The sequence below is a fragment of the Zonotrichia leucophrys genome, chromosome 26, assembly GCF_028769735.1.
Source record: "Zonotrichia leucophrys gambelii isolate GWCS_2022_RI chromosome 26, RI_Zleu_2.0, whole genome shotgun sequence".
In the NCBI taxonomy this organism is placed as follows: Eukaryota; Metazoa; Chordata; class Aves; order Passeriformes; family Passerellidae; genus Zonotrichia; species Zonotrichia leucophrys.
In genome coordinates this window covers 4,925,605-4,937,716 of record NC_088195.1, presented here as the reverse complement: position 1 = coordinate 4,937,716, position 12,112 = coordinate 4,925,605, and the positions used below count along the sequence as shown (strand labels likewise).

Below are 12,112 nucleotides of genomic sequence, written 5' to 3'. Positions count from 1 at the left end.
GGTTACATCTTCAAGGATTAATGAGCGTTGGCCAAAGTCCTGTGAGAAACATCTGGGACAATTCATCCATGAACTTTTCAAGTCTCCAGCGTACAATTGGTTTTCATTGGATGCAGTTACGGCTTCTCCACCGGAAAAAACATCAATTGAGCGACCACAAGCAGAGATGGTGACGTGGGATCAGGACAGGGGCACTTGGAGAGAGTTCTGGTGGTGACAGCACATTGCCATGGCTTTGGCCTTCCACCAAGGACTCTGGAGAAGTCAGAACAACCATGGTCATCACTTTGGGACATCTCACACTGCCATGGCTTTGCCCTTCCACCAACCATTTCCTTCCACCAAGGACTCTGGAGAAGTCGGAATAACCATGGTCATCACTCACACTGCCATGGCTTTGCCCTTCCACCAGCCATTTCCTTCCATCAAAGGATTCTGGAGAAGTCAGAATAACCATGGTCAGCACTTTGTGACATCTCACACTGCCATGGCTTTGCCCTTCCACCAAGGACTCAGGAGAAATCAGAATAACCACGGTCAGCACTTTGTGACCATGGTCATCACTTTGGGACATCTCACACTGCCATGGCTTTGCCCTTCCACCAGCCATTTCCTTCCACCAAAGGACTCTGGAGAAGTCAGAATAACCATGGTCATCACTTTGTGACATCTCCCTGAGGTCTGACTGCACCAGGGTTATCCTATAGCCATGAGAGATACAACATTTCTAAAGAAAACATAAAATGTGTCCATTGCACACAGGAGGAAATGTTCCCAGCTGTAACGGGGTCAGTGCTACTGTCACAGGGGGAAATTGTACCACCAGCACTCCCAGGTGATATTTTTACATATTTTTAGATAAATTGACCTCTATGAGAGGCCTGAGCAGTGAAGAGAGGAGCAGGAACCTGTTCTGCTGGAGGGATTTGGGCTGACCAGAGCTTGGTCCCCTCAGGGCATCCTCCACAGCATTTTTGGAGCCATCAAAGGCTCCAGCCTTGGCTTCAAAGCCTTCTCTCCCTCCCTCCAGCTTTCCCTGCTCCCTGCCTGGGAGGGCCTTTCGCTGTTCCCTCACCTTGAGCAGGAGTTTTGGAGCAGCAGGGTTGTGCCAATTACAGTTTCCCAGGGAGTGATTCCTTTGTTTTGCTTTCCAGCCCTTTCCCCGGGGAGCCAGGTGGGGGAGGAAGGGAATATGGCCTGCTGCAGGGCACGAAAGAAAAAGGGAAGAGAAAGCCTGGAGGCCCAGCTGAGGGGGAAGAGCTGGGGGAGGGAACAGAAAGCAAAGCAAATGTGCAAATAGCCTCGTTAGGCTAAGGGGGATCCTCTGGCCTGGGATGTGAAAACTTAATTAAACAAAGACTGTGCTGCATCAAAGGGATCCTCTATCTGTAGGGAGAGGGCTGAGAGATCTGAGGAATTTTTTCCATCTGCTGTTCTCTGTTACTCACCAATAACAGGAGTGTGGGCTTCAGAAGTCTTCCTGCTTCCCTGACGAAAACATCAACTCTTTTTTTATTGCCATTATTTTTGGGTTGTGTGTTTTTTGTTTTTCCCTTACTGCTCTTAGCCCAACAGACCCGAAATCCTGTGAGTGGAAAGCCGGGCACCGCCCTGCGAGAGGAAACGCTCTGACCACACTCAGGGCAAACAGAGCTGCTGGAGGAGCAGCAGCTGCCAAAGGGCTCTTTGCCCTCCCTGGCCTCCCCCACTCAGAAACAGGAGGAAATGACACCTCCCAGCAAACCACGAAGATTTTGGCAGCATCACACCTGCACTCGGAGCTCCAGGGGCATCACCAGCTCTCTGTCCCCAGGAAGGAGCCAGCAGACCCATGGCTTCCATCACCATTTTAAGAGGTTCATCTCCAGGCTTCCCCTCCTTTCTGGGTGCTTTTAGCTCTTCTGTGTCACCCTCTTGTTGCTGGGGACAGTCCTGTGCCATCTGGAGAGGTGCCAGCAATCTCATTTGGGAAGGGGCAAACTGTTTGAAATCGTGGCCCCTGTGCACTGTGCACTGCGTCATTCCAGAGAAAACTCCCATCTTCCAGGGAATTAAAATTAGAGTTGAACAGCAGTGACTCAGGCTCACTGTTTTCATTTTCCATTTTCTGTTTCCAAGCCAGATCTACAGAAGCTCCTGGGACTCACAGCTCTGTGTGAACACAGTAACAAGGGTGAGTGTTTTGTCCTCCAAAACCTACCCTGAAGCCAAGCCTGGGGCTGGTTCTCTTTTCTGCCCAAAACTGTCTCCAGATGGAATATTTTATGTGTGCAAAACAAATTCAGGTGAAGCCGAGACAAAGCCTCAGGTCCCTTTTGCAGCTTCTGTAACACCCACTGGGCTCTCTGAGCTTATCCCAGGTTCCACAGCGTTGCAGAACTCTCCTGAAGACCTCACCTGAGTACAAACAAAACAAAAAGGAGGGATGTGTCCTGGTGCCATGAGCCCTCTCTCCATGAAAAGGAGCTCTCTGGGATCTGCCCCTGCAAGAGAATGTCACTGTGGTGCCAATAGCTTAGACATGAGACCCCAACAGTGGCAGAAGCCTCACACCTGGAAAGGTGAGGATGAAGGATGAGCAATTAAATGTCATCCACATAAAGAAATGTCACACTAATTAATCCCCGAGTGCTGAGTCTTGGGGACATGCTGTGCTTGGTGCTGTGTCTTACTTTTAGGTCTGTGATATATAAATTACAGTCTGTTGTTTCACTCTCTCTTTACATGAAGTCTGAGGTAGAGATAAAAGCTTTCACTGTGTAAAAATATATGTCTTAAAAGTGAGGAAATGAGGGACTTGTACCCTTTAAACAGAAGAGTGTGTGGGAATAAGCTCATGTACTGAAATATATCTAAAGATCAGGCTTGTGTAAGTCTTGTTTCTTCAGAAAAAAGCTTTCATCAGGGCTGGCTGATGGGCAGGATGTGAAAATGGGGTGAATCCACAGGAACCTCATGACAGCAGGCTCAGATGTGCCCTTGTGCAGTTTCTGACTGAAGATGCATCCCCTCCACCAGTTCCTGTTGTGTTTGAGCACTGACATTTCCCACAAAAGGCCTTTCTGTGGGCAGAACTGTGCCAGTAAATAACTGGTTTTGCTGGTGTCTGGTTTAGCTTGAGGAGCAGCTCTCAGAGATCCTCCTGCAGATAGAAGTGTTCTCCAGTAAATATTATCTGTCTCCTGAAGAATCCAGAGCTCCAGGAGCATTTGGACAATGCTCTCAGTCACATGGTGGGATTTTGGGGTGTCCTGTGAAGGGCCAGGAGTAGATTTTTGATGGTTCTTGTGGGTCCCTTCCAGCTCAGAATATTCTGTGGTTCAGTGATCCTTTAAATTTGGCTCACAAAGCTGAGGTTTCTTCGAAATCGTAACGTCTAGAACGTGTTCATTTTCCCCTGAGACTGAAATCACAGAAACCACAACAACAGCTTGACTAGAACACCTCACTGCAGACCAGTGTGGTCTTGGATCCTGCTCTGGGGGTTTATAAAACATTTAACCAATAATATTGGACACAGGTGGTAAAGGCAGTGAGTGCAATGCCCCAGGATTTTCCAAACATAGCAGGATTTTCCAAATACAGCAGGATTTTCCAAATAGAGAATGATTTTCCAAATAAAGAAGGATTTTCCAAACACAGCAGGATTTTCCAAGCACTCACAAACGTGGAAGAAGGAGGGAAGTGATGTAGCATAAAGCTCCCATGTATGTGACATGCACAGGGCTGGTTTGGGGACCATTTTGGGTCACAATCAAAGCACTGGCTTTGGAATGACACAAGGATTGTGTGGCTGTGCTGGCACATCCCAACCTCAGCTCTGGGAATTTTGCTGAGCACTCTGAGCTCTGCCTTGTGCCCTGTGATGGGCCATGTTCAATTTCTGAATAACACCAAAAACAAACTGAAAACAGATTATGTTTGGATGATGTGATTTTTGTGGGCTGTGATTTATAAAATGTGGTGACAGGCTTAACCCCAGGGAAGAAGTGCCTGAATAGAGCAGGTAACATGTCCTAGGTGAGTGCTGAGTGCTCTGTTTGCTTTGCAGCAGGTGAGCTGGCTTCTGAATAAATCCTTTGTTCCATGTCTGTCACCCAGAATTATCTTCATACATCATGTGTAACTTTGGTATGAAATTAAAAGTTTCATTAGGATTACAAGGTTGTCCAAGCTGCTCTCTAATATTTGTTCTGTTTCTTTTTTAAATATCAATTATTGCATAACTTAAATCATGTTTGAAATGCACATTATGTGATGTGAAAGGGTCTAGGAATGCTGCAAACCCCCTTGGAGAAGGGAGGTGAGTGCTGGAAATCACCTTCTCAAAGAAATCACAAAGTGAAATGGCTGAACAGCTCCAACCTTCAAATTATTTCCTTTGTTTGTGTTGCCTCAGGAAATTAGCCATCAGCTAATTTAGATTACAATGGATTAGATTTCCTTAATTAAAGGCAGGTAACTCTCATAGAACTGTATATACAATAAAGATACTTTGGAGCATTCATAACCTCAAAATCATTGTTGTGTTTCTGTCCCATGGCCAGTTTTGATCCTTTGAGGATTTTACTGAGAAAAAGCTCTTAGAAATACTGGAGGATTCCACAAAAGATTTTTGAAAATTCAGCTGGTTGTTTTTAATTCCAGTTGCATTATCTGGAATTTTGGTAGAAAAGGATATCCCATCTTCTGCACAGTTCCTGTCTGGAAAGCAGAGTCAACAAGCATTAATTTGTACTCAAAATGCCTTTTTGTGTATTACATGATTAAAAGTATTAGTAATTATACCTGTACCAGATAAATTTATCTTCTCTGGCCCATGGCAAAGAGTTGAAGTCTGGATTAAACCCAGCCTGGTTGTGAGGGGAGGTTTTTGGGGGGGTTATTGCAGCAACAACCCTGGGTGGATTTCTATTACCTGATAACAGAAATCAGGTGGTTTGTTATCAAAGACACCCCCTTTGGAACAAGTTAATTGTTTAATTAGAGATTAAAACCCATGTTGTATGTACAAATGTTGTGTATGAATGAGAGCTTGGCAAAGCACATCAGCAGCACTGTGTATCTGTAACTGAAACTCCTCCATTCAAATCCTCTTGTTTACTCAAGCGCTAAAAAAAAAAGAACAAAAAAATCACTTCCGTCCTTTGTGCCTCAGTAAGCAAAGCCCAGACGTAAAAATTACCAAAAACTCTGATTTGAAGCAGTTTGCTCAACACATTTATTTAAAGCTCAGGGAGAGAAATGGGTCTGAGAGAATTGAAGCGCTCATAGGTATAAACTCTAGCTGGAGGGACCTCATCGGGCTAGAGACACAAGGAAATAAAACTTTCTTTTTATGTTAGCCGGAAAACCGGCAGTTAGAGCGCTGTTACCGCTCCTGATTCCAGGGCCCGGGCGGGGCCCCCTCAGCGCTCCCGCCATTGCCGCCAAGAGCCCGCCCTCGCGCGCGCACGCCGCGACGCCACCTGTCAATCAGCGCAACGGCGACCTCTGATTCGCTGTCGCCTGGCATCACGTGGGAGAGGACTGGCCTTATATAAACGCGGGCGGGGTCGTTGCTAGCCGCCATTTTGTCCAGTGAGGAAAAGCGGAGCTGGGGTCTCGCTGAGGGTCGAGTCGGCTGAGTTTAGCGCGGGCTCCCTTCGCGCGCCCTCCCTCTAAGCACCGGTGAGGATCTTCACCCCGGAGGGCGGGGGGGAGGCGGCAGCCGCGGTCTCGGTGCCCGGCAGGGCGGATGGAAGCGGCTGCGGCGCCAAACAAAGAACAGCCGCCATTTTGTAACGCCGGGCCTGGGGCGGCGGCTGCCGCGGCCCTGAGCGGAACCGGGCGGGGAGGCGGCGGGTTGCCGGGAGGAGCCCGTTCTCGGCGTGTTCCCCGCGGGGTGTGAGGCCAGGCGGGGTGGGAAGTGCCGCGGGGGCGGTGTGGCCGCGGCCCGTCCGCCAGCGGCAGCGCTGGTCCCTCACGGCGTGCCGAGGAGCAGCTCCGGAGCGAATCCCCGGGCATTGCCCGCAGGCCTCGGCGGGAGATGGCGCTGCCCGCTCCCGTTCGTGCGTGGATCGCCCTGATCGTAATCCCGATCCGGGAACAATGGAGCCTCCCCCGCGCTGCGCCCTCTGCAGACCCCCCCGCGCTAAGCAGGAAAAAGGGCGCAGGGAACCTCCCCCCGCAAATCTAAACAGTAAAAGTAAACGAAATTCCTCGAAATAGTAAATTTTAGTCTCAGTATGGCATATCAGCTCTCTTGTTGGGTTTTAAGTTTTCTCTCACCGCTCTCGCCCCTTCCAAACAATGTCTCCCTCACAGTGCATCACTGCTGAAGTTTCAGGGGGAAGTAGTCAATAGAGTGACTTCCCTTGGAAGTCAACAAGCACGTGCGCTGGGTTAAATATATGTGAACTTCTTTTTTTCTTGTCCTAGCAATGCATCGTGACTCTTGTCCGCTGGACTGCAAGGTCTATGTGGGTAACCTTGGCAACAATGGCAACAAAACAGAATTAGAGCGAGCTTTTGGCTACTATGGACCACTGCGCAGTGTATGGGTGGCGAGAAATCCTCCTGGGTTTGCCTTTGTGGAGTTTGAAGATCCCCGAGATGCAGCTGATGCAGTAAGAGAGCTAGATGGAAGGTAAAGTGTGCTTATGTGCTTGGCTTGGCTGGTCAAAATATGGGACGTTGTAGGAGTGATACAATTTTAAATTGTGAAATTTAAGGTGCAGGATTAAAATTTCTTCTGCACTGTTTTGTATGGTACTATAAGGGTGTTTTTATGGTGCAGCAGTAGAATCCCAGAATAGTTTGGGCTGGAAGGAACCTCAAAGATCATCCAGTTTCACCCTCCCCATGGGCAGGAATGCCTTCCACCATCCCAGGCTGCTCCAAGCCCCGTCCAGCCTGGCCTTGGGCACTGCCAGGGACACCCTGTGCCAGGGCCTCCCCACCCTCCCAAGGAGGAATTCCTTCCCACTATCCCATCTATCCCTGCTCTCATTCATGAGTAGCATTGTAATGTTTAATTTTGCATTTCACAGTTGATCTCCCAAGTTAGGAATTATTTGCATCTCTGTGTGTGTGTTAATTAAATTGCAGATGGTGTTACTACAAAGAGGTAAAACTGATTGTGGAGACTCTCCTTTGCTCTTTCCCTGCCTGCTTTACTGGCACAGCAGTTTTGAGAAGCAGCCAATCCTTTTGTCTGCCAAAGAATCCCAGAATGGTTTGGGCTGGAAGCCCATCCGGTTCCACCCTCTGCTGTGGGCAGGGACACCTTCCACTGGAGAGCCTGCGCTGCTCCAAGGCCTTGGACACTTGCAGGGAAGGGAAATGCTGGAGCTGACTCTGGGCACTGTGCTTTGATGCCAGAACATTTTGCATTGTTTATCCACCTTGTGGATGGTGTATGCTTTATTCCTGGCAGTGCTGACCAGTTCCCCTCTCTCCCCAGAACGCTGTGTGGCTGCCGTGTCCGCGTGGAGCTCTCCAACGGGGAGAAGCGGAGTCGGAACCGCGGCCCCCCTCCGTCGTGGGGCCGGCGCCCTCGGGATGACTATCGCAGGAGGAGTCCCCCTCCTCGGCGCAGGTACCTGGGCACAGCACACTCCTAGAGCCCTTGGCACAGTGACCACCTAGCATCCTAGGAGCAGGCTTGTTAAAGGCATGTTGATGGATGGCATTCATCTATCTGATCATGATTCGGAAATGACAGATGCTAAAAAAAAAAAAAAAAAAAAACCCAAACCAACCCCCCCCACAAAATCGAGGTGAACTTGAGTTGTGTTGAATGTTGTTGGCTTTTGTCCGTAGGTGACTGTGCAGTTGGTAGTCAGTGCCCTCTGTCCTGGGCTTATCCTCCTTCCTCTTAAAACCTGCTCATCTTCTAGTCACACTTTGCCTTTCTTCCCCATACTTCAACTTAGGCTGTTCCTTTCCTTTACTCCATATTGGCAAAACATGACATACAGCAGTATAGCATTTCCATACCAATGGGTTTTTCCACTTTGTTTGAAGAACTTAAATACCTCCCAAGCAGGCAGCTGTTTAATAATAGATTGAGTAACAGTTGCTCTAAACATCTGGAATCTTGACACTTTAGTGTTAGCTTGGAAATAAAGCATCCTGTGACGATCCTGTCACTTGAGGTTTGCAAACCCAGCTCTAGCATATAGCAGGATTTTTGGGAACTGGCACGTTCTTGGACCCAGACTAGTTTGTCTGGCAGTTTAAGTGTGCACCGTGGTTTTTACAGGACTGAATTTACCTGTGGCAGGTGAGTGAAGTCCTCCCAAGCCAGGGTTTCAAGCTTACCCTTTTGCTGTTGAAAAAAAAAAAAAAAAATAACACATTAGGAGTATTTGTTAGCTAATAGATGGTTGTACTGATGGCTTGTTTTTCATTTTTTTTATGCTTTTTTGGTCCATCTATTAATAAAAATGAACCCGTTACAGAGTCACCATCATGTCTCTTCTCACCACCCTCTGAGTCTGCATTAGCCAGCCAACTAGCCCTTTCAGCGTCATGTGACCAGCGCGCCCCATGCAGCTTGGCTGGTGTCGTTTCACATGACCCAGGCATGGCCAGTCGTCAGGTTGCACCGCCCTTTGGTTCCCGAGCATGCTGTTTTCTCTCAGCCTTCTCTCCAACCTTAACCAAATCGGCAGCAGCCACCTCGACCGCCCACACATTCCCGGCCAATCAGCTCAGCTGTTTATTTACCAAATGTCTTCACAACAACTACAGCAGCAGCCTTCGGCTAACAAAAAAGCAGGAAAAATCCACAACACCCCCTTCGCCAACCAACTAAATACAACGCAACATCTGGCAAAACCTTTTCAGCAAATTCTTCTTGGCAGTCAGTCCGGCAGCCTCACCTCACCATTTCTAGCTTGTTGAAACCAAAGACTTGTAAGTTTTTCCTGCTTATACAGTTTACTGCTGGTTAAAATAAGGAGTAAGCGGCTTATAAGTAATTACTTTTCTCAATCAAAGGCTGGCTGTGCATAATAATTGAGTGGTAACGTACATATGTTGCTTGAGAAAACTTTTAAGGGTGATATGGAAGCTCTTACACTGTGAATAATGTAAAAACCAGGATATTTGCATGTGAGATGCCAAACTAAATTTTTAATAAGGCTCTAACAAATGTAGCTTTTCCTTGCCAGAAAAATCCTATCACCTTTAAATGGTTTTACTAACAGTTTTCAAAACTTAAAACAATTACTTTTTGGGATGAACTGGGCCGAGCTAAGGTTATATTTTTTAATTTTTTATTTTTTATAAGAAAATAGTCTAAACACACTCTATGGCATTAAAAAATGACAATCACAAATATGCAGTTCTAATGTAGCACTTAATGGCATTATCAATATTGACACTGAGCGCATTTTCACTTTTTTTTTTTTCCACTTGATATCTCTTTATGTCTTGTTATGGACCTTTTTGGCTTGCATGGGTTCCAAAACATTTGCTCTGTGCTATTTTTTTTTTTTTTTTTTGGAACCACCTGTGGGACTTTGGTGTGGTGTTCTGGGCAGTGTATTTAGTTGAAATGGAAAGTGTTGCATTGGACAACTCTGCTCTGACGCGTTCTTAGTTAAGTGAATTCGTGGTTGGAAACGTGCTGTTCACACTGAGCTTGGTTTTACTGCCTAATCTTTCCATGCCTTTTACTGGATGATGGATGCCAGTTATTCTTGGCACGTTCCCTGGGCCCAACAGTGAGTTTGACAAGTTGGGAAATGCCTCAGCCCATTAAAGCTCAAAGAATGGATCAAGTGCCTCACATTTGCTTTTCTGGTTCTAGATCACCGCGAAGGAGAAGCTTCTCCCGGAGCCGCAGCAGGTACGGATCCCTCCCCATCCATGCACTGCTCCAGCCTGGGGGGTTGGAAAAGAACAGCCCAAAACAGCTCCACGTGTGGGCTGAGCATAGTCAGTAATATTTGGTAAAAGAGAAACAGATTGACTTCTGTCATATTACTTGCCTGGAATTACTGAGCTGTTTGAGATTCCAGGGATAGCAGTGGAAGGATACTGAGAACAGAAGTAATTTCCTTCTGCAGCTGCCTGGCATCTTCTGTCAGTTTTCCCCAGAGTTTAAGTGTTAATGGGCGACTCTCTCACAGATACTGTGAGCGTAGGAAAGGAAAAGACAATTAAGAGGTGAGAAGGTGGGAAAAGACAATTAAGATTGAGTCCAGGCATAAATCAGAATGTGATTTGAGTGGGATTCTGAAAACAAAACACCACGCACACAAAAAAAAATTTACAAAGTACTGCGTGCGTGTTTATAGCACATTATAAGCTGTTGGCTCAGGCTGATTATTCTTCCCTCAAGAAAAGGTTAATAGCAGCATCAGTAACAGGTTTTCCCTGGTTGAACAGTTAAAAACTTTCCCTCCTGAAGGGAAGCTCCTCAGGGAGCCTCCTTGGCCTGCTGCAGCTTTGTTCTGATGGTGTTGTGATCTGTGCCAGGTCCCTCTCCAGAGACAGAAGAAGAGAGAGATCACTCTCACGGGAGAGGAACCACAAGCCCTCTCGCTCCTTCTCCAGGTCTCGCAGGTAAGGAGAGCCTTCAATGTTTGTGGTTCTGAGTAAATGTGAAAATAACTTAGTGCCTTGGTGGAGAATCACCTCTAGTGTCAGGAGATTCTTCACCTCAAAACAATACTCAGTTTTATTAAATAAAGAGTATTTTTTAAATGCTTAAATATCACCTGCTGATTGTGGCTGGGGGGCTTAAAGGAAAAATCTGTTTCTAACACCTGATCCTAACCTTACCTGTCTTGTTCTTCAGTCGCTCCAGGTCAAATGAGAGGAAATAGGACTGTGGGAAGGAGCTGTGTACAGGAAGTCATGAGATCCGAGGCCAGGAGTATGTACAGAACATTTTGTTTTGAGACTTCATAAAGCTTGGTGCATTTTTAAAATGTTTTAGCTGTTGAACTTGCTTTGTTCCTTGTATCTTGTAACAGGTGGCAAATGTAAAGATGTGAATCTGTATATGGTTCTGAGCAGATCCTATGATTTGTAATATTAATGGTTTTCCAATGTACCATTAGACATGGGGAGTGTGTGTGTGTGTGTGTGGAATGGCAAATGTCTGTGTTGTGTAGCTGGGAGGGCTGGGCTGGGGGTGGCTGGGGCTCAGCTGGAGGAGGTGAGCAGGGCTGGGGTGTTCTTGTGGGAGCAGGCCAGGAGCAGAGCAGGACACGGGTGCTCCATAGCCCACGTCTGGGAGAGAGAGTAGTGAGGGTTGGGGGCTGCAGCTTCATCCAGCTCCAGTTGTGACTGAGCTGCTTTATATTCCATGAAATAAAACTTTGTAGCTATAGGGTCAGTTAATTTTGTACTTGGTGTGAGTAGAGTCCCTTAATTAGTTGATTTTTGATTAACCATGTATTCCAGAAGCTCCGAATAGACCAAATCCACAGCAGAACTGACACCTGGAGTGGATGTGTTATGTCTAATGGTACATTGTAAACATTAGTTATTAAACATTTCTTTACTGTACAAGAATTTTCATGTCACTTGTAAAATGTCTTTTGTGAGATCCTTGGGATTAAAGTTTTGGTTACAACTCGTTGTTCAGTATTTAACTCTTCCCTGACTGTGACACAGCTGTGCAGTGTCCAGCACAGCTGTACCTGCTCACTTGTTCTTGGTGAGGTGCAGTGTCACTCCACCATGGCATCAAATCCTGTTTTACAGCTCCAGCTGGGGTGCTCAGTAGCTGATGCCACCTGACAGGGAGCCCTGTAGTGATTCCTTGGAAAGCTGGAGAGGCAAAGGTTCACCTTGAGCTTTGTATGCCAGCTGTGGGTTGGGAACAGCAGTTCAGATATTCATCATCCCATCTCAGTCTGGAAACCAAAACTTACCCTGAAGATCCCTTCCTGTAGAAATGTGGCATGGCTGGAGAGCAGCTGGAGCTGCCCCACTGCCCAAGGGCTTTGCACCTGAATCCCAGATTGCTCCATTGCTTCAGTTGTGTGGTTTAGATAAATCCCTCATGACAAACACTGGTGTTGTGTGACCGTGTTCACAGAGTCTTAGAATGAGGGAAGAGATGAGGATCTGACTCCATGTTTCAGCAGGCTGATTTATTATTTTTTGA

The 12,112-nt window shown here is 46.9% G+C and overlaps 1 protein-coding gene across 1 annotated transcript; it reads left to right on the top strand.

Annotated features, from left to right (window-relative positions):
• The first annotated feature begins 5,513 nt into the window (after positions 1 to 5,513).
• SRSF3 (serine and arginine rich splicing factor 3) lies at positions 5,514 to 11,580 on the top strand. Its single transcript, XM_064733099.1, has 6 exons — positions 5,514 to 5,670; positions 6,421 to 6,628; positions 7,445 to 7,579; positions 9,800 to 9,838; positions 10,471 to 10,557; positions 10,793 to 11,580. Exons 2-6 carry the CDS (start codon positions 6,423 to 6,425, stop codon positions 10,818 to 10,820), a joined length of 495 nt encoding a protein of 164 aa, XP_064589169.1. The 5' UTR covers positions 5,514 to 5,670; positions 6,421 to 6,422; the 3' UTR covers positions 10,821 to 11,580.
• Positions 11,581 to 12,112: the final 532 nt, after the last annotated feature.

Bases quoted from the DNA above. Each gene is read 5' to 3' on its own strand.
- SRSF3 (XM_064733099.1), top strand. From the start codon at position 6,423: ATGCATCGTGACTCTTGTCCGCTGGACTGCAAGGTCTATGTGGGTAAC. The intron at 6,629-7,444 runs GTAAAGTGTGCT...CTCTCTCCCCAG, and splicing joins GTAAGAGAGCTAGATGGAAG to AACGCTGTGTGGCTGCCGTG. The intron at 10,558-10,792 runs GTAAGGAGAGCC...CTTGTTCTTCAG, and splicing joins TCCTTCTCCAGGTCTCGCAG to TCGCTCCAGGTCAAATGAGA.